We start from the raw sequence: 20,871 nt of genomic DNA on the forward strand, positions 1-20,871 counted from the left end.
TTTTATTTTTTAATTCTTTGTTTTGTGTCTTATTTACAGCCTTTCTGGCCAATGGGAACAGGAATAGCCCGGGGCTTTCTAGCTGCTATGGACTCTGCCTGGATGGTCCGAAGTTGGTCTCTAGGAACAAGCCCTTTGGAAGTGCTGGCAGAGAGGTAATGGGAAGTAATCTGGGTTTCCTTTCATGAGAAAACTGGAAAGAAGGAGTGGTTTATTCTTCAGGCAGAGTGCAAGTTCTTCCTTCTCTTTCTGCTTTCTTAATTAAAGATGTTTTCATGTGGAAAAGAGGAAAGGCGAGATAGGATTTCATAAAGTCATAGAAACCTAAAGATGAGTCTCCTGGACTAAGTCTTCTCTTACTCCTTTCCAAGATAAATTTCTTACTGACAGAGAAGAAATTAAAAGTAGCTTTGAATTCAGAGGAAAAATGCCAAACTGCTTATAAATGTTTCTCAAACCCCTAAATGGGTTATGTTGAAGCAGATTTTTACAAATGCAATAAAAATCCTGTGATTTGCTTTCTGATAAGGAACTAATGCCTTGACCAGAATAATTGAGGGATAAGATTTCCCGGATGAAATTGGAAGTTGATACTACTTTATTTTGTCTCTTATTTAAGGTATTCTGACTAAATATAGTGATAATTCTTTTTTTATGTTGATTATCTTTAAAACTGAAGTAGATATTGGCATGCTTGAAAAAATAAAAGAGTAAATGTGTGGCCTTTTGAGTTGGAGGCAGCGTCTGTGGGTACTGATGGTGTTGTGCCTGCTCTCTCTCCTCGGCTTTTACCCATGGGATCACTGCAAGTGGGTGTGGGGAGCAGGGGCTGACGTAGGGCCCAAGAACACTGGTCAAGGATGAGGATCGGGCATGTCAGGTGACTTGCTGGGCTGTCAGAACTACCATGAAACGAGAGGGAGATGTTCGTGGTGCTGGTCCCGACTCAGAGTATATTGCTGTGTTATTGCAGGGAAAGTATTTATAGGTTGCTGCCTCAGACCACCCCTGAGAATGTGAGTAAGAACTTCAGCCAGTACAGTATCGACCCAGTCACTCGGTATCCCAATATCAACGTCAACTTCCTCCGGCCAAGCCAGGTGAGACCTTCTTGTCAGCATTTACTTCTGGGCCCATCTACAGGACTGATGAGAATGCTGATCTATTGAGATGTGTGCATCTATTAATACCACACATATAAGGATGCTTTTTTAGTAATCCAGATAGATGTCTCTCTGAATTGGTAGAAGTAGATACTATTTTGCATTAACAGATTGAGAGCTAAGGCATAGAGTTGTTAAATGACTTAAGAGAAAATCAAACATGATAAGAATCCAGGCCTTCATGCCACGTTTCCTAATTCAAATTCTTATTGTAGGGAAGAGCACTTGCCCCATAGTGAGGAGAGGTAACTTCAAACTGTGTTGTTGCTGCCAATCACCTGTGACTTACATTCTCTGAGCCTCAATTTCTTTACCTGAAAAATGGGAATAATAATCCCTGACTACTCAAAGAATTATTGTGAGGACAAAAGAGTTTGTTCACGTGAAATAATTTGTTCTAGTCTAGCGTAATTCTTTTTTTTTTTTGAGACTCTCGCTCTGTCACCCAGGTTGGAGTGAGGTGGCGCGATCTTGGCTCACTGCAGCCTCCGCCTCCTGGGTTCAAGCAATTCTCCTGCCTCAGCCTCCCGAGTAACTGGGATTACAGACACCCACCACCACACCCGGCTAATTTTTGTATTTTTAGTAGAGACGGGGTTTCACTGTGTTGGTCAGGCTGGTCTTGAACTCCTGACCTCGTGATCTGCCCACCGCGCCCAGCCCCTGGTGTAATTTTCTTTTCACCTTCTACTTGAAGTTTCCACCTTTAGGCCTCCTGTTAGAGGCAGCGTCATTAGTCCAACCGAGACTCTTAGAGGGAGCCTTCTGTTAAGTGGCAGCATCCGTCATTAGTCCAACCAAGACTCTTTGAGGGACCTCCATGGCCGAGTAACTCATTTTTTTTTCTTTTTTTTTAAAGACAGGGTCTTGCTTTGTTGCCCAGGCTCTCTGGGTGTGGTGGCACTATCTTGGCTCACTGAAGCTTTGACTTCCTGGTCTCAAGTGATCCTCCTACCTCAGCCTCCCAAGTAGCTGGGACTACAGCTAATTTTTAAGTTTTTTGTAGAGACGAGGCCTCCCTGTGTTTCCCAGACTGGTCTCAAACTCCTGGCCTTAAGCAATCTGCTGTCCTCGGCCTCCCCAAGTGTAGGGATTATAGGCGTGAGCCACTGCACCCGCCCTGTGTAGCTGATTTGTAGCACAAAGTGCCATAGTTAAAATGTATTTGTTTTTCTTCAACCCCACCTTATTTCATAAAGGATTTAAAGGTCATCATCCTAGCTTCTGTCTGGACTTTGCCCAGCCTGCTATCCCAGACTTTCCTTTCAGCCATTCTTCTCTTAGATAGGAATTTGCTGCTTGATATTTGATTTTCCTTCTGTTTGACTTTGTAAATTTCTGCCAGGTGCGCCATTTATATGATACTGGCGAAACAAAAGATATTCACCTGGAAATGGAGAGCCTGGTGAATTCCCGAACCACCCCCAAATTGACTCGCAATGGTGAGTTCTGGCGGTGGCTTTTTAAGATGCAGGCAGCCCCTTCAGAGAAGTCTGTACTCATTCACTGAGCCATAAGGTGCGGTCCGAGGCCGTGGCTGAAGCACTGTCTGAGACAGTGGCTGTCAACCAGGGGTGATTTTGCCCTCCAGGGGATACTGGTAGTTGTGTGGGGACATTTTTGATTGTCATGATTGGGAGTGGGTACTCCTGGCGTCGAGTGGGCAGGAGCCAGGGAGTGGTCAGGAGCCAGGGATGTTGCTAAACATCCTGCAATGCACAAGACAGGTCTCCATCACACAGAATTACCTTGGCCTGAGGTGTTATGAGAGCATAGAGAGAAACCAGATACAGATGCTGGGCAGAGGGGAGAGAGGATAGAGTGTCAGAGCTAAGGTTTTGGGGGAAGACTTTGTGGAAGAAGTCTTTGGCTGGGTCCTGCAACATTGCCAGGATTCAGTGACAGGTGAGGACCACTCCAGATTTTGTACGTATTGAAGGCCCTGAAGACTTTTTTGGAAGAGAATGACATGAGCGCACACCTGGGCAGCCACATGTGAGAGGGGATGGAGGAGGGAAGTGCCAGAGGCAGGGAGACCAGGTCGAAAAACATAGCCATGGTCAGGCTGAAGGTGGTGAAGGCCCAGATCTGGCCCTGATGCTGAGGATGAAGAAGAGAGGAGGTAGTGGAGGAGACCTCAGACTTTGGGCCAGATACAGCTGAGTCCTGGGCCAAGCTTTGCCATTGGTGAATTATGCGGCCTCGAAGAGGTGATTGAATAGCTCTGAACTTCGGTTTCCCTGTCTGGGACGTGGGGGCAGCAGTGTCTACCTCACATTGTGATCATGAGCGCCAGGCCTCCGGTGGATGGTCATTCCCATTGTTCGTTATGTGAGAGAGAATGGTAAGGAGGTGAAATCGATGGGCAGGGCCAGCTGATCACCTTGTGGGGCGAGAGGTGGGTGTTTGTAGATGGTGCTACATCAGTGTAGGCAAGGCAGAGGGAGGGCTGAGAGGGTTGAGTCATTTGGACATTGTGAATTTGATGTGCCATTGGGATGCCAGGGTGGATGTGAGGACCAGCAGGCAGTCGGAAACATTTGCATTTTTCTCCCCTGGAGCGTCTTCTCTTTGAAAGCAGAGAGTGTATCTTTATTCACTGTTTTTATTTTAGAGCCTGGAATACTGAAGTTGCCTATTACATATTGGATGGTTGGATATACACATAGGAGACAGATCTGAGTAAAAGCTCATTTCTGAGCCAAGAGATGGCACCAGAAAGTGGTTTTATGTGTTATTGCAGAATACATTTTCGCGGTGAAAAACCTAAATGAAACAGGATTTTCATGATACTTGGCTTTTGTCTTGTGTTCACAGATTACTAAATGACTTAGTGCAAACTTCAGTTGCCCTCGGTGAGGGAACAGACTTTCTTGGATATAAATAGTTCGTAGATTCTCCTGAATGGCCCGTATCAGAGCTCTTCTGATGTGGTTAATAATAGGAGTTTTAAAGAGGCTGTTCAGGTTTTAGAAGACGTTTCAATGAACTGTAAAAAGCATCCCAGCACATGTGTTTGCCTATTCAGTTTTTCAGGGTTGAGAATTCGTAGTATGAGGTGCCAGGCTCCGTTCGGGGACTGTCTGATCTGGGGCCCCAGTGTTGTCAGCAGAGCCCTGCAGGGCTTCTTCTCTTGGCAAGTTATACAGTGCCTTGGAAGTGCAGGGGCAGGGCCTGGTGCTTAGGGTTGAATGTGCCACCCTGTAGGATGGAGCCTTTTCTCCTCTCCTTTTCCCAATGCTACTTTGGAGGGGGAAGGCTTCCTCAGCCAGGTGCCGGCGACTACCTGAGAACTCAGAGCTGCTGCAAGCCAGGCTGGCCACACAGTAGGTGGCGCTCCTCCACCTCAGTGCCGCAGGGACAGCGGGCTGCGGCTGTCAGGCTGTGGTCCCTCAGGATGCTGGGGGGTGGCATTGACCTTAGAGTCTGGATAAACTAGTAGTTTCTTTTCTTAGAATTCACTGTCATGATACCATTTGCATAACCTTGTTCCTCACTGTTTTCTTTGATTGGAAACTAGTGTTGACTGTTTTGTCCCTACCCTCAGTAATTTTTCAAAGTGGACGTGTGTCCTGCAAAGAGGATTCTCTGTCAGTGTTACCAGGTGACCACACCTCCAAGAATAATGTGTTTTGTTGTTTTAGAGTCTGTAGCTCGTTCAAGCAAACTGCTGGGTTGGTGCCAGAGGCAGACAGATGGCTATGCAGGGGTAAACGTGACAGATCTCACCATGTCTTGGAAAAGTGGCTTGGCCCTTTGTGCAATTATCCATAGATACCGCCCGGACTTGATGTAAGTTGTGATCAAACTTTATGTTTTTTTAATATTCCCCAAGGATCTCAGACCACTCTGTTATCAAGTAATATTTTGTCCTTTTTCCTAGAATGAGGTTCATAGTATACTTTCTCTAGAAGGCAGTGATTTTGATTTCACTATATTTGAAACTCTGTATGTCATGTATTATATAGCTCAACCCAGGAATGATTTTTATTTTTATTTTTTTCCAATAAGTCTTTTGCGCTCCTGTATCGTTCCAATTTTAGTATATGTGCTGCCGAAGCGAGCACTTCTTTTGCGCTCCTATAGCTGTTTTAAAAATCACAACACTGATAAGTCAAAAACTGGTTTTGATACCCACCTCGGCCTGTTAGCTTCACACAGAGGAAAACTCTGTTTACTGACCCCGATTGAACTCTTCGTTTCGGCCAGCTATCTCTCAAAATCTTTTTTTTTTTTTTTTTTTTGAGACGAGGAGTCTCGCTCTGTCCCCCCAGCTGGAGTGCAGTGGCGCCATCTCGGCTCACTTCAACCTCCACCTCCAGGGTTTACGCCATTCTCCTGCTTCAGCCTCTGGAGTAGCTGGGACTACAGGCGCCCGCCACCACGCCCGGCTAATTTTTTGTATTTTTAGTAGAGACGGGGTTTCACCACGTTAGCCAGGATGGTCTCGATCTCCTGACCTCATGATCCACCCACCTCGGTCTCCCAAAGTGCTGGGATTACAGGCATGAGCCACCACGCCCGACCTAGCTCTCTCTCAAGTTCTGTGGGTCACAGGGGAAACCTGGCTAGAACATTTGGCCAGCTCAAGGCAAATGTGTCACTACTAACAAAGCAAAACATCATGAACACTTAACCAGTTCATGATGGTTCATTGGTATTTTCTCTGTGTTAAAGACTGCATTTTTTACAGACATATTCTGTTGTCCTACCCACCTATCCCAGTGACATCTCCTTTGGCCATTCTCCACTCACCTGTCTACAGAATCAGCACTCTGGGGTGACCCCAGGTCAGCTGTGGGGGCCAGCACACTCAGGTTCCCCCATTGGCATTTGTTACCACGGAAGCCAGACAGAAGGATTCAGAAGCAGAGCATGTTGCGTTATTTTGGTTTCCTGTCCTTTCCATCATGAGGTCCACTTAAGAGGCCAATTTCTGTTTGTTTTGTTTAATGATTGCTTAAAGAATCCTGCAAGATATAGTTGCTATTTATATGATGGTTATAAACTGACGAGGCAAGAGCTGGTAAAAATAGCCTTGTGCAGTGTGGATTACCAATGGGGATTTCTGGTGTGCTTGGATGGAGGTAAGTGACCTCTGCTGCTCCTGTCACTTAGCTCACCCAGAAGTTGATAACAAGTAAGTAAGAATAGGGCTTATTCACTCCCACCAAAGAAAGGGGGTGGGGCAAGGAAGAGCAGCTTGGGAAAGATTGTAGTCAGTGGCAGAGGATGGGCAGGTGAGTCAGCTCTGTTCCGAATGGAACAGGCAGAAGTGGTTGAGGGAGCCTAGCAGGTGGGGGTGGAGGGGCACCGGGCGAAGGTTAGGGGACCGTCTTCTGGGAAGGCAAAGCAGCACAGAGACAGCGCAGCACTGTTCAGCAGCAGTGGGGTCATAGTTTCAGGGGCTGAACCTACAGTGAGGGGGAGTTTGAGAAAGTGGAAAATGCTGTGGGGTCCTAGGTTAACACAGATTAAGGGCTGCTGGGTTAGCCTGAAGTCATGTAAGGAAGAATGCGATCAGTCTTCTGAAAAGCAAGAGGCTTAAACCCAGTAGGAAATGGCCATTAATCTAAATAGGAAACTTAGCAATGGAAACATTTTTTGAGGAAGATTTTGGAATTTCCCCTCCAGGAGAAGGCTAAGATTCATCAGAGCTGATTTAGTACCTTAACAGCTCGTCGGGTCTAAGGGCCATGGTGGGTGACAGTCCCGGGCCTGTAGGGGTAATCTGATTCAAATAGATGTATCGTGTTTTCACATTAGTTTAATATGGATGGGCCATATGCAAGGATCAAGATATGTTAAAGATAAGATAGTTCCCATTATTTTTTATTTTTATTTTTAGAGACAGGGTCCCCCACCCTATTTCTCGGGATAGAGGGCAGTGGCACAGTCATAGCTCATTGCAACCTTGAACTTGCGGGCTCAAGTGATTCTCCTGCCTCAGCCTCCCACATAGCTAGGACCATAGGTACATGCCGCCATGCCTAGCTAATTTTTAATTTGAATTAAATTTTTAATTTAAATTGAGCTCCGGGGCTCAAGCAATTCTGCTGCCTCACCCTTCCAAAGTGTTGGGATCACAGGTATGAACCACTGTGCCCAGCCAGTTCCTATTCTCAAGCTCACATTTTAGTGGTAAATTTGTGTTACCAGAAAAATGAGAGTAGTTTTTCGACTTTTTCCCTTTTTTTTTCTTTGGTGGGTAAACCTTTCATCACTTCCTGAGGTTACTTTGCTTTTCCTCAGTAAAAAGAAAAAGAACAAGAGGTGAGATAAAACAGGTTTGTTCTCAGGTGTCCACGATGCACAGCACCCTGGATTTTAGCTGAAAACAGAGAAAGGACGATGACTCCAGGATACCGTGTTTCTGTTTAAGGACAGTCAACCTATCTTGATACATTTTCCTTGTCCTGTTTCTCAGAGATTTTGATTCTTTGGATGAGCAAAATGTGGAGAAGAATAACCAACTGGCCTTTGACATTGCTGAGAAGGAGTTGGGCATTTCTCCCATCATGACAGGCAAAGAAATGGCCTCCGTGGGGGAGCCCGATAAGCTTTCCATGGTGATGTACCTGACTCAGTTCTACGAGATGTTTAAGGACTCCCTCCCCTCTAGCGGTAAGGCCCGGGAGGAGCTGCTGCACCACCCCCGCTGCTGTGCTGTGGCCCGGCTGTTCCTTCCTTCCTCTCGACTGTCCCGCAGCAGTGCCACCAAACACAAAGTTACTCTGTGTTCTTACCAGTTAGCTGTCAGGGAAATCTCTGGAGCTTTGCTTCATTATTTTTCCCTTCTCTAGTAGTATGTTCTCAACCCCTCATTCTTTCCCAAATCTTTCTCGCTGCATTTATAAAAATGCAGAAATCGTTCCTGTACCAAGTCTTTTTCCATGACTCCACCACCTTCTAGTGCTCGCGCTCTCAGAGCCAGCCTTTTTGAAGAAGTGGTTTGTGCTTGTGGCCTCTGCTTCTGCACGGCCCAAACTTCGTAACGGGTTATAAGCCGGCTTCTCCTCACACTGCGCTACCGCAGCTGTTCCCCAGTGAGGAGGATTCCCACCTCCTAACTCTTTTCTCAGTTCCCATCTCTCACGCACTTGCTTTTCTGCATTGTGGGGCGCCGGAGAACGATGTCCCTTTTCTTGGAATCCTCTCGTGTCCTCCGTATCTGTGATCCTGAACCACACTTGTCCCCCTTCTTTCTCCTGTCACTGTGCCTTCTCCGGCTTCTTTCTACTCCTACCTCTTAGCACTTACCAAAAGTCTTTGCTTGGCCCTCAGCTTGCTGCCTCAGGCTCTCATAGTGCTACAAAAAATATTCCTGTTGTCATTAATTGTCACTTTAGAGTAAGTGTAGCATGAGGCTAGAGTGTTGGCTGTGGGGTCTGACCTGGATTTACAGTATCCCAGGCTTCCACTCCTGGCCTTAGGCAAGTTACTAAATTTTCCTGTGTCTCGCTTTCTGTCACCCTGTCTTGTAAAATGGGATAATGGGTGTAAAATGGGGATAATATGTATAATTACATTGTGCTGTGCCAAGAAGGATGTTCGGCCAGTGGAAGTACTTAATAAATGTTAGTGATTTACTATGAATTAATGACTATTTTAAAAATTACTGTTGTTATTTATGAACCATTGAAATCCAAAAAACTTGTGTTACCACCTTCCAGTACTTTCCAGCCCATGTATTCTTGTAGGGCTCGGTGGCTTTTCCTGGTTAGCCATGCCATTCTTACAACAGAAAGCCACAGCTCTAACACTGATGTACCCATTCCGTGCCACCCGTCTGTGTGCAGCGCAGAGCGTGGCATCTGCATACACTAAAACCAGGAACCCTGAGTTCATCGCCTCTCTGCTTTTCTCTCTCCCTCCCTCTCTGTCCGTTCCGAAATTTTTATCACAAAAATGAGCCTTCAGCACTCTGCTGTAACTAACAATCACAGCCAGCTTCCAACTTCTGAAAAGCAAAAGTGCAGGTTTTGGTAACTGAAGTAGATTGGGAAGAAGAGTCATTTTTGTTGATGTGGATGAAAAAAAGAAGGCTCAGTGTCCATACCCAAGTATGCATTTCCTCCGTGGAGTTTCCTGCTGAGGCCACGTGTTGTCATAGCTGGTGAACCTTTAGAACTTTCTGAGGCTCTGCGAACCATCCATAAGGGAGAGTAGTTTTGGGCGGGATTTTGCGGTGCCCTCAAGGGCTGTGCTTGAACATCACTGGTTTCTGTTCCCAGACACCTTGGACCTAAATGCGGAGGAGAAAGCAGTCCTGATAGCCAGCACCAGATCCCCTATCTCCTTCCTAAGCAAACTTGGCCAGACCATCTCTCGGAAGCGTTCTCCCAAGGTATGTGGAGGAGTCTCTCGACCGGCTGCAAAGCTAATGGCAAGGTATGTGTGGCTAGAATAATGCAGTTTCCCTTCTCCCTTGGTACAGGATAAAAAGGAAAAGGACTTGGATGGTGCTGGGAAGAGGAGAAAGACCAGTCAATCAGAGGAGGTGAGATTCACTTGGGGAATTGCTAGAATGGTCATGTGGAATAGCCCTTTTTGGTTAAAATCCTTCATTTCCACAATGGTATTGCCAGGTCTTTTCCTATTCGTCCTTTATGAGAATTTCTACTGGGCTTTTTCTTTTCTTTTTTTCTTTTTTTCTTTTTTTTCTTTTTTTTTTTTTTTTTTTTTGAGACAGAGTCTTGCTTGTTGCCCAGGCTGGAGTATAGTGGCGTGATCTGGGCTCACTGCAACCTCCGCTTCCTGGGTTTGGGCTCCTGCCTCAGCCTCCCAAGTAGCTGGGATTACAAGTATGTGCCACCACACCCAGCTAATTTTTGTAAATTATTTATTTATTTATTTATTTTGAGACAGTTTGGCTCTATTACCTAGGCTGGAGTGCAGTGGTGCAATCTCGGCTCACTGCAGCCTCCACCTCCAGTGTTCAAGCGATTCTCATGCCTCAGCCTCCCAAGTAGCTGGGATTATAGGTATGTACCACCATGTCCTGCTAATTTTTGTATTTTTAGTAGAGATGGGGTTTCACCATGCTAACCAGGCTGGTCTCAAACTCCTGACCTCAAGTGATCCGCCCACCTCGTCTTCCCAAAGTGCTGGGATTACAGGCCTGAGCCACCGCGCCCGGCCAGGTCCCAGTACTCTTTATATGGCCCTAGCTTGAGACTTGCTGTCCCCTTGTGGACACGGGAGCTTTGAGAGCTGAGCCAGACCACCAGCCCCCGTGCCAGGTCCTGAGCGCACTTCTGTGAGGGAGGGACATGGGGGGAGCCTCCTGTCACAGCGCCGGGTTCTTTGGGGTTGGTATTGATCAGGAGGAAGCTCCCCGGGGCCATAGAGGAGAAAGACCGACCCTGGTGAGCACTCTGACAGACAGGAGGATGGACGTTGCCGTTGGGAACCAGAACAAAGTGAAGTACATGGCAACCCAGCTGCTGGCCAAATTTGAAGAGAACGCACCCGCACAGTCGGTCGGCACACGGAGACAGGTAAACCCAACCCGTGCCTCGCCCACACTGATGTGGTCAGGCCACACAAGAAGAGGGGATCTTTTCTGTCCATTGAGATGGGCTGTGTCACAGACCCTGGGGTTCATGGGCTCAAGACGGGCGTCTGGCTTTCCCTCGCCTGACTGCAGCAGAGAAGAGCCCTTTATCTGCTTGCTTCAGGCTCTGAGGGTCGCTCTGTCCTCAGCATTCTGGCCTGGGTTGTCCCCTGACAAGAATCAGCAGAGGGATCTAAAAGAATCTGTATTCATATACCTGTACATCTGTGCACGTTTGCAGATATATTTAAATTTAGAGAAGTACACACTTACTGAGGAACATGCTGAGAAGTACAGTAAAGGTAATGAAGCCACCTGTGATTCTATTAATTTTTTCCTGCCCTTCTTTCTGGTCTTTTTTTTTCAGTGTATTCTTGTTTTTGTAGATAAGGTCATTCTTAACATACTTGTCGATTCTCCTTTTTTCATTTCACCTTAGGCATTCCCATGTTGTCCCTGACTCTACAAGCACCTTCTAGAATGTGTGGGCATCAGGCTTCTCTTAGCTGTTGCTCTAGTGTTGGATGTTCAGGTTATTTCTCATCTTTCATGATAAGATACAGAGATAAACGTTCTTATGATAAACCTTCTTTTGTGTGTTGCAGCAGTTTCTCGGGATATTTTCCTAGGACTATGAGCATTGAGTGCTAAGTGGCACTCCCACACACCATGCATGAGAGTGCATGGCAGCAGCTTGTGGCTTGGGGTGTCTTTGTTAGGGTGTGTCTCTCCCCTTGCTTGTCTAAAAGTCACTCTGACTTCTTACAAGAGGTGGGCCTGGGATTTTGGAGATTGACACTGCAAGTGTCTCATAAATCTCCATGATAACTGGAGAGAGCAGCCGGAGGGCAGCGGCCCCTTCTCTGAATTTCCCTTCACTCTCTTCATCTTCTCCATGCCCATCAGCCATTCTTCCTATGGACCAGATGGGTGGGAGCAGCTTTGCTTGGAGTCTGACCGTAATTAACTACCTGCCACATCTAGTCTTTGCACGCCAGTCTTTTCATGCTGTGGCTCACAGAAAAGGTGATGATATTCACTGATAAACAGTTGAGGTTGTCTGGAGGCTCTGGCAGTCCCAGGTTCCCCTGCCTTGCTTGGGAAGGCTGGAATGCTGCCCGTTAGAGGAAGGTTGCCTCTAAGAGAAGGTTACTTTCCTCATTTTGGATGGGAATATTAGTTTTCCAAATCAGAATTAGTGGTTTCGACTCAGAGAACATTTAGCTTGGAAAAGAGGTGATGCGTATTACAGCTTCTGTTTTCCTTTTTCTGTTCTTTTGCATTTGCTTTTGGTTTGGGGGAGGCTGTTTGCTTTGCTTTAGAAGTGTAACTTTCTAAGAATGAATCCTCCCTCTTCCCCACAGTTCACAGGTGTGGGGCTGTCCCCTGTGAGTTCTTTCTGTTCTTCTCCCACCTTAATGTACTTTTATTTTGTTTTGTCTCCATGTCCTGTCCCCACCCACACTTGGCCTGTGTGTCCCCAGCTGACACAAGAGCGTGGGGCCAGCCAGCCGTCCAGCTGCCTGCCCGGGCAGGTTCGCCCTGCCCCCACCCCGCAGTGGAAACAGGTAAAGGAACTGCCAGGGCCAGGATGGGTGCTGTCTCTCCAGGCCTTCCCACCCCGCTCCTGAGCCAGCCAGGGTTCAGGCCTGTGCTCTGGAATCCTAGCTCATGAGGGCCGGAAGTCTCCGCTCATTCGAGTAGTAGCTTTGGGAAAACATTGAACAGGCAGGGCTGACTGATTGCACGATTTCTGTAACTCCTGGGGATTTGAGAAAGAGTTAACAGGGAGACTGTTGATTTGGTTTGAAACTCGCTGAAGCGGTGTGGTAGGCGGCTCACCTAGGGGTACCCGAGCTCTTGGGTTTGCTGTTGTCCATTTGTCTCAAGCTGACTTTCTTCCAGCATGTCTCCTCGTGACCCTGGGAGAGAGAATTCTGAGTATGTCAAGCCTGAGAGTTGGGGCGTGGAGCCTTTTAAATGGGAAAATGTTATCCAGGAAAATAGTCTGGAACTGTGCGTTTGTGTTTATTTTAAATCCTGGATGAAAGTATTCCTGGATGTTTTATTGGTGTTCTCTCTACATTTAAATGAATGTTTTTGGAAATTTTCACGAAAACCTTGGCAGGATCTCCCGGAAAACTGCGTATCCTAAGTGGTATAGAATAGGGCAGGTGATGGCATGCACTTTCTAAGAAAAAAACCCAGCAGAGGAATTGGGAGCCCTGACTGTGGCTCCTCCATGTCACAGATGAGCAAGTCCCTGCTCTCGAGCGGAGCCAGGGTTGGCTGCCTTGTAGTCTGATATCATTTAGGTCTGCTGAGATGCTGAGAGGGCCGTGAGCTGGTCCTGGATGCCGTCAGCGCCTTCCGTAGTCGGTCTCCCCAGCCTCCTGTGCTGTAAAGTGACTTTATGGTCAGGAGATGCTGAGGGGTGGTGAGTTGGGTTTTATTTAAGTTACTTACATTCCGGCAAAAACGTTCCTTTCTAACCGTTCTTTTGTAACATAGCACATTAAAGACAGGGCCCAAAAGGCTGAGATGGAATTTTGGGAGCAGTGTCCAAACTCACAACAGGAGACAAATTCACCCTTTCTCTGTGCATGAGGGAGGTCTTCTGAAAAATCTAATTGGAAATTTACTTGCATTTTATTTTCTTAACCTTGGCCTTGATGTCTCGGTGGAAGAATCGATTTGAAAGATGATGTTTAGTTGAGGATCTGTTGAAGGGGAAAGTGAACTCTAAATTGGATTCCAAAACCTCTTACAGTATTCATAACAGGTGCCTGAGGTGGGAGGAGCAGAGGGAGAGGGAGATGAGGAGTAACGCAGGCAAGTGGGGGAACGGGTGGCTGTGGCTGGAATGGTGCTGAGGGGCCGCTGGAAGCATCCTCCCTGGAGAATGTTGGTAGTCACTGCCAGCGCAACTTGTCACCTGAGTCAGTATGGTCGTGGTGGAGTAGGAGACTGGCAGGCTGTATGGGCAGTGGAATAGAACCATCAAAGTCAAACGCAGGTTCTGTGGGATGGGCACCAGATTACAGTTGGAGACAGTAGCTGGGCAGATGTATAAATGAGACTTGATTGGTGAGAAATCGTTAGCAGTGAGAACCCCATTAGGTTCTTTGGTAGCTTAGGGGATATCCAGTAGGGATCTGCGAATTTATCAGGTGGCAGGGAAGTAGCACTGTGAACCAAAACTCACAGTTCTTATGTTCGTATGAAATGTATAGTATTCACATAGAACTTTCTCAGCTCTAAATCATGAATTTAGGCCTTCTAAATTTATCTCCTGAAAGAGTTGGAGTTGCAGTGTCAGATACTTGCAGAAACCTGGGGCAGAGGAACCCCAGTGGTACCCGGGCCCTGCGTCTGATGCCTCCCATGGCTGGCCCTCCACATCTCCCTTCAGGAAGCGGGGCTGACTGGCAGCACCCCATTGTGACTCATAGTGCTTCTCTGGAGGTGGTTCAGAGGCAGGAGGGCATTGCCTGGCAGGGCAGTGATAGCTGAGTTGACAGAAGGGTCACCTTCAGCCTAGGTCATTGTATGGAAGAGGGAAAATAATAGCAGCTCAGCCTGCCTGTGGCTTCCCTTCATTTCCTTCCTTTGTAAACGCTGTGGCTCTTCCCATCCTTTTGCCTTTTGATCTCAGAAACACATCCTGAAGGCAAGCTCTGTGCGTTAACCAGCCCTAGTTTGGAAGTAGATTGTCATGGGAGCTCTGAGCCAGTACGGGGCTGTTTCCCCAGGCCTCGTGGCTTCCCTGCTCACCTGCTCCCTGCATGCTGCCCTGGGCACAAGGAGATGAGAGTTTCCCTGGAAGATATCAGAGAGGCCTGGGAATGTGTGATTGTTTCTCAAATACCAGGGACTTTGGGGCTTTGTAAATTGTAGACAGACTCTCGAAGGGAATATGGTGGAGGGGGCAGAATGAGAGAAATGCCAGGGACGTGTATATGGCATTTGAATGTTAGTGAGACACCTTTAATTTTAACATAATGCTCCTGCCTTTCTTGCATTTCCTTGTTAGTTTCCTGAAGCCCTTTGAGTGCAGGGACTGAGGGGAGGGCAGCAGTGCCAGCCACTGTCACAGCTGTGCCCTGAAGAGGCTGCTGCTTCGCTGTATTGGGTGCACAAGACCAAGCCCTTGAGAGGGGGTCTCTGTGTCCCCTCTTGGCGGTTGGCCTGTTTGCCCTTGCTCATCAGCCCTTGCTCATCAGCAAGCCTATTTCTTATATCCCCGGCTTCCCTGAGAAAACCGTTGTTCCCTGGCACCTGGAAGGTGCTACCTGCTGGTTCTCCCCAGTCCTGCAGATCACCTCTGTGGCTGTGCCCAGCAGAGGGTGCACGTCCCACCTGGGGGCCCACGGGAGACCACTGGGCTGCCCTCTGAGGATGAAGGGGCAAGGAAAGGCCTCCCTGGGGTACTTCTGACAAACGCCCTTCAGTCCTCCCAGAACCAGCCTCCACGTGGCCACTGTTTGAATAATGTTCTCTCTGTTTGTGTCTGTTGGTGTAAAAGCAACGGGAAAAGGAGTGTTCTCGGACCTGCCCCAAAAAAGTGATCACCCTGTCTCCTCCCCCTGCTCCACCTCCCTGTCGGGCGCATGGCAGCCAGCAGGTGATCCTCTCTGCATGCTCCGTGGTCCTGTCTCTGTCTCCCTGCCTGTCTGTGTAGGTGGCTAGTGTAGAGACCAAGTCAGTTTCCCTCTTCTCAGCAGTAACTGTCAAGAAGAAAGGCCATGCGTAGAAACCATTTATGGTGGAAGCAACTTTTATGGCCCTCAGGATGGTGCATCCTACATTCACACCTGACCCTGGTCAGTCCCACCCACACCATGGAAACATGACTGTCCCACCATGAACTAGAAGTTCAGCTGTAACTGATGTTTGTCACGCATCCGAGGCCCAGAAGCCCTAAGAGCAGCCTGTTTTTCTGAAACCCCGCTGAAGGCAGCCCTTTTCTCTCGCTGCACAGTGAGGTGGGGTGAGGCCTTCGGGCGCTGCCACAGGGCTTGTCCACGTGAGTTTCGTGCCTTCTGATTCTGGGAGCTCTGCCTCTTGCCCGTTCAGCGTCTTCCAACAAACACTCCTCCCCCTGCACTCGCACACCAGGCAGAGCGTTCAGGAGCGGCCCCGGAGCCAGCCGCAGCCGTGGCTGGTGAGAACAGCAGGCAGTGAGGACAGCGGGCATGTGTCTGTGGCATGTTTGTAGGATGGCATTGTTGACCTTCATGGTATGTTTCTATAAAATAAAATGTGAGTTTCAAGAGCAGAATCTATGGAAAGACATTTTCCCACCTAAGGTGGCCTATTTAAAGGGTGACCGTAGTAACGAGACTGATTTTGAAGGCCCCACCTGTGTCCATGGCTCTCAGAACTGAGCCGTTGCAGGTTGAGCAGCTGCTGGGTGCCTTCATCTACACGAGAGCTAGCCGTCCTCAGCACCTGCTGTCACCTGGGAAGCACGCTCAATGCTTCTCAAGCCGTGTCTCCATCAGTTCTCACAATAACACTGTGAGGCAGGTGCTATTATTGGCTCCGTTTTCTAGGGAGGAGACTGAAGCATAGGGTGGAGAGGCCATGTCACGTGTCTGAGTCACATAGTAAGCGCTCAGTGCATAGTGAGGTGGGGTGAGGCCTTCAGGCGCTGCCACAGGGCTTCTCCACGTGAGTTTCATTCCTTCTGATTCTGGGAGCTCTGCCTCTTGCCCATTCAGCATCTTCCAACAAACACTCCTCCCCGCTGCACTCGCACACCAGGCAGAGCGTTCAGGAGCAGCCCCGGAGCCAGACTGGAATCTGACTTGTGGGACCGGGGCCACGCTCTGGCCTCCCCCTGCCCACAGAGACATTATGCTCACGGGTGCTGGATAGGAGCAGCCATGTCAGAGGCCTTGGGACTGTTTTTCCACCGGCTCACGGCTGTAAGGCGAACCCTCAGCCAGCCAAAGAGTAATGCAAGCAGCCTTCCCTGGTCCTGTGAGTGCAGCTCCTGGCTCCTCAGATGAGCAAGGCCATGTCCCTACCTACAGGTCTCTACCCTCTCACATATACCTTCCCGTCCATTCACCAAAAACACATTCACTTCTCCCTTTAGTAGATTATTCTTTGGCCCGATGCTCCTGTTCAGGGACCACTCCCCACTCTGGAGTTTCCTCTGGACTGCTGTCTTAGTCCTTTATTCTAGCCAATTTCCACCTCCCTACCTTTCCTTTCTAAAATGTCTTGTTGTGGAATGTGTCACCCTTTTAACCTGCCTCTCCTTCTAAACCTTCCATTTGATGCCTCTGATCTTACACCACTGTGTGAAAGAAGTATGCTTGTTCCACTTTGTACTAACCGTAGTTTGTTATTGATCTGTGTAGCTGGCCTCACTGGAGGCCGGCGGGGGCAGAATGGCTGTGCAGAAGGTCGGCCTTGTGTCATGGGATTTGATACGGATGGGATTATGGTTACCTGGGAATGGGGTTAGTAGGGGAAGGGGATATGTGTTGAACTCTGAATTTCTGCCCCTGAATTTCCCACTGTTGCTTAGTAGATCCAAACAGCATTATGCATGGAGCTTAAGTTTCTACTTTATTGCCAACAGACATACAGGGATCTTGATGCTGACAACCGTGGCAAGCAGAGCCCCCACCATGAGAGGGTAAAAGAGCATGAACCCGTGGCATGGGATGCTGAGAGCCAAACAGACGGGGCACGCTGTGGTGGTGGGGCAGCGGGAAGGGATGTGGGGGATGGTCCCCTCCCCTTGCTTTTTGCACACTCTTGTCACCCAGCCAAGAGCCAGAATTCTTTTTGCTAGCAGTGTTGAGCAGTGCAAATAGCATTCGCTGTAAAGCAGGCACCCATCTGGCATTCAGATGGGATGCTGACCCTAAGTGTGTGTGTTCTGGTAAAGGGCCTTAGTGACTTCCGTTTCTGCCCACTGTTCCCCTTCCAAGACCATGCTATTTCTACCCCCGAAATACGTGCCAGTGGTAGAGTAGTAGCATTGGACCGTCAGATATGACTTCTTAGGGAAAGGGTCTAGATCAGTATTCAAGTGGCATTCAACAGTCACGGATCTTGAAGTGGAAATCCTGAGAGCCAAAGCTCTTACCAGCGTGAGGAGTTTTCCAGTAGGGTAAGAATGAGGGGGAGAAAGGTAGGTGATGGCAAAATGGGGCTGTACCTGTGGAAAGCTTTAGTCTTTTCTGAAAACTAAGGGGGAAGTTACTGATTGCAGCTGGCCATCGTATAATGTGAGGGATAGCCGAGATGCCCAGTTAAAGAAGCTGGCTTACTTTAGGAAACTTTTGTTCTTGTTGTTCGTACCCGTAAAGATCTCCGAGTGGCTGTAGCTCTGCAGCTACTGGGAAGAGTCATCTCTAGTTGTTAATCTCACAAAAGCCATTTTGAGAAATGCAGTTATGGCCAAGCAGTAAATTAGGTTACCCCTCGGACCCGATAGGAGCTAATCATAGTGCCATCTTCCTGCACCCTCTCACCGGGCTAGCAGCGGGCAGTGTGTGTGCTGCCTGAACCTGGTGCTGGGTCGGGGAGAGGAGACTGGGCTGGAGGTGAGCGTCTTTCCCATCCCCTTTCCATGGCCTCGCCCCACTGTGCTCACCCTTTTTGGGGCTGCCCCCCCCCCCGGCACTGTGTGCCCAGCCTCTTTCTCCCTTCTTCCCAGGCTGTGTCCCCTCAAAAAGGAAAACAGCCCTTTTCATTGAGCAGGGCAGTGCCCTCCATTTTGGGGATCACATATTTAATGAGAAACTGATAATGTTTAATGAAACAGTGCCTAAAAGAAGGGAGGGGAAGGCCGGGCGCGGTGGCTCACGCCTGTAATCCCAGCACTTTGGGAGGCCGAGGTTGGTGGATCACGAAGTCAGGAGATCAAGACCATCCTGGCTAACATGGTGAAACCCCGTCTCTACTAAAAATACAAAAAATTAGTCAGGCGTGGTGGCGGGCGCCTGTAGTCCCAGCTACTCGGGAGGCTGAGGCAGAAGAATGGCGTCAGCCCAGGAGGCGGAGCTTGCAATGAGCCGAGATCGCGCCACTGTACTCCAGCCTGGGCGACAGAGCGAGACTCCGTCTCAAAAAAAAAAAGAAGAGAGGGAAGCATGTTGAATAGGAGAGATTGGCAGTGAGAAACAATTTGAAGTTCAGGGCTGCTGTGCAGAGAGGGGAAGAGGTAGGGTTTTGAGCTCAGGAGGCAATAGTTTGCAGAGATGATTCTCTCTTTTTCCCTCTGAGCTGGTTTCTGCACTCCTCGGTGCAGGGCTCCAGACTGGATACTTTTGAGGACTTAAGTTCTTTTCTTGGACTTTGCCGCCGTCCTCCATAACCCTGCATGTGTACTCACCTGCTCTCTGCCCACCTCTGCCCAGCCCCCCACTCCTCCCCTTGGCTGTGACTGCTCTGCCCCCCAGGAGGCTACTGAGTCTTCCTCTTGCTTCCTTCTGGTGGGTGGTGCTTACAGCCGTCCTCCCCAGCTCCCTCTGGGGCCTGTGTTGCTGAGCCCAGGGCCAGGGAGCTGGCGAAGTGTCTGAAGCAGAGGCTGTCGAAGTACCAGGTAACTGCCGCTCCATGTTGCCACTCCACGGAGCTATGAAGTGCACGTGACTGAGGTAGAGAGTGTGACCGATCTGGCTTGGAGCTGGAGGAGCAGAGGGCTTCCTCGTACCATGAGTTAATGCTGTCCTTCCCACCTGTAAATAGTTCATTCTGAACCTGGTGGGAAACTCAGCAGTTACTGGTTGCCAAAGCTTTCAGTCACTGCCTCACTCTCTGGGGACTGAGTTCCTAGCTGCATGGGCCCACGGCTAAGGAAGACCCTTGCTCAGTTTTGTTACATGTGCTATGTGCAATCTGTAGAGGACTTGGGCTCAAGCCTTTTCTCCTCATCTTTGCTTGGGATTCAGCTGCCTCCCTGGCAAGGAGAGCCTCTTTGAGCACTAGTGGAAGGAAGAGATGCTGCATTTCTGGCCCTTCTGTAGAAGGAGCAAGCTTCACTCTAGATTTGCTCTCTCCACTGCCTGCTACTTCTAAGGCCAATGGAGTGATGGGAGAATGGGTGGTGGGAGAATCTTTTTGCCCAGGAGAAATCCCAGCTCAGGCCGGGGGTTGCTCTCTGCAGAGCACAGAGCATGTGAGTCAACGAGACCCCCACTCCCTCCCCTCCTTACTCACACAGAGGGAGGGCGAGGCTGTGCTGGGTGGCCCACAGCTGCGGGACTGCGTTCCAGGGCGTGCTCTGCTGCAAGCATGAGGGAAGGACAGATAAAAGCAAAACGGAAGCCTTGCATGGGCCACTTATGCTTCTGGGAGCTACTTTTTTTTTAGTACACATGGCATTTAGATAAAGGTCTAGAGTAAAAGGCTGTACAACTGCCAATCATCTTATGTTCAGAGGTCAGTGTGTGACTTAACATTTCCTTTAATTTTGTTTTTCTCCATCTTGTATTTTATAGCCAGAGCCCGAACCTCCTCGTCGATTTTTTGTCGACCAGTGGGAGCTTTCTCTTAGTCTCCGCTCCTCTGCCCGCCCCGCCTCTCCCTCCTCCGACTCCCTCCGACAGGTAGCATGGCCTAGGACTCACTAAAACTCTGCCCTCTGCAGCCTCCACTCACTTCACTTTTGCGAGTGTCATGTGCCCCAGGAGGTTGCAGGGTTCCTCACTTGGGCCTGTCTCCTGTAGGGAGCCGGCTGCATGTGTCGCTGTCTGCGTATGTCGGTCTGGTGTGTGAGGGCTGTGGCACACTCCTCAGCTAAAGTGGCTGCTGGCTTTCGTCCAACTGTATTTGACACATCCAGGTCTGTCGATGTGAACCGGCTTTGATGCTGTTTCAACTATATCAAATAATAATAAACGTTTTTTGGCCACTGGCTTTTTTAACTTCACATGTCTTCCAAAATAGTATGTGTTACAAAGTAGGAGCCGCAGTGTAACTAAATCACCTCAGTGGAGGGGTGACCATGCAGTGTTCTGGCTGCCTGTTGTCATCATTTGAGGAGTGAACGCGGCTGTCACCTGAAGTAGCGCTGGTCCAGTTGTGGGGAGTTTCTAGAGAGATTGGAAGATCTCTTTGCCACTCCTGTTGGTATTTCCCATCCTGGGTTGACGCCGGACCTCCCGGCATATGTGCATGGTAGCA

The 20,871-nt window shown here is 48.8% G+C and overlaps 1 protein-coding gene across 29 annotated transcripts in view; it reads left to right on the top strand.

Moving 5' to 3' along the window:
• Positions 1–20,871, top strand: part of MICAL3 (microtubule associated monooxygenase, calponin and LIM domain containing 3) — a 233,143-nt gene that overhangs the window by 124,851 nt on the left and 87,421 nt on the right. For 19 of the 29 annotated variants that reach the window (XM_074004491.1, XM_005568022.4, XM_045364043.2 and 16 more), the window contains 12 exons: positions 40–155; positions 974–1,100; positions 2,509–2,605; positions 4,808–4,955; positions 7,591–7,787; positions 9,398–9,510; positions 9,601–9,663; positions 10,490–10,663; positions 12,204–12,287; positions 15,245–15,343; positions 17,315–17,371; positions 20,187–20,294. In XM_074004491.1, coding sequence (XP_073860592.1) covers positions 40–155; positions 974–1,100; positions 2,509–2,605; positions 4,808–4,955; positions 7,591–7,787; positions 9,398–9,510; positions 9,601–9,663; positions 10,490–10,663; positions 12,204–12,287; positions 15,245–15,343; positions 17,315–17,371; positions 20,187–20,294 — 1,383 coding nt within the window. The remainder of the gene's footprint in view (positions 1–39; positions 156–973; positions 1,101–2,508; positions 2,606–4,807; positions 4,956–7,590; positions 7,788–9,397; positions 9,511–9,600; positions 9,664–10,489; positions 10,664–12,203; positions 12,288–15,244; positions 15,344–17,314; positions 17,372–20,186; positions 20,295–20,871) is intronic. The other 10 variants (XM_074004508.1, XM_005568032.4, XM_074004507.1 and 7 more) reach the window with 4 other exon arrangements.

The sequence above is a fragment of the Macaca fascicularis genome, chromosome 10 (genome assembly GCF_037993035.2).
Source record: "Macaca fascicularis isolate 582-1 chromosome 10, T2T-MFA8v1.1".
NCBI lineage: Eukaryota > Metazoa > Chordata > Mammalia > Primates > Cercopithecidae > Macaca > Macaca fascicularis.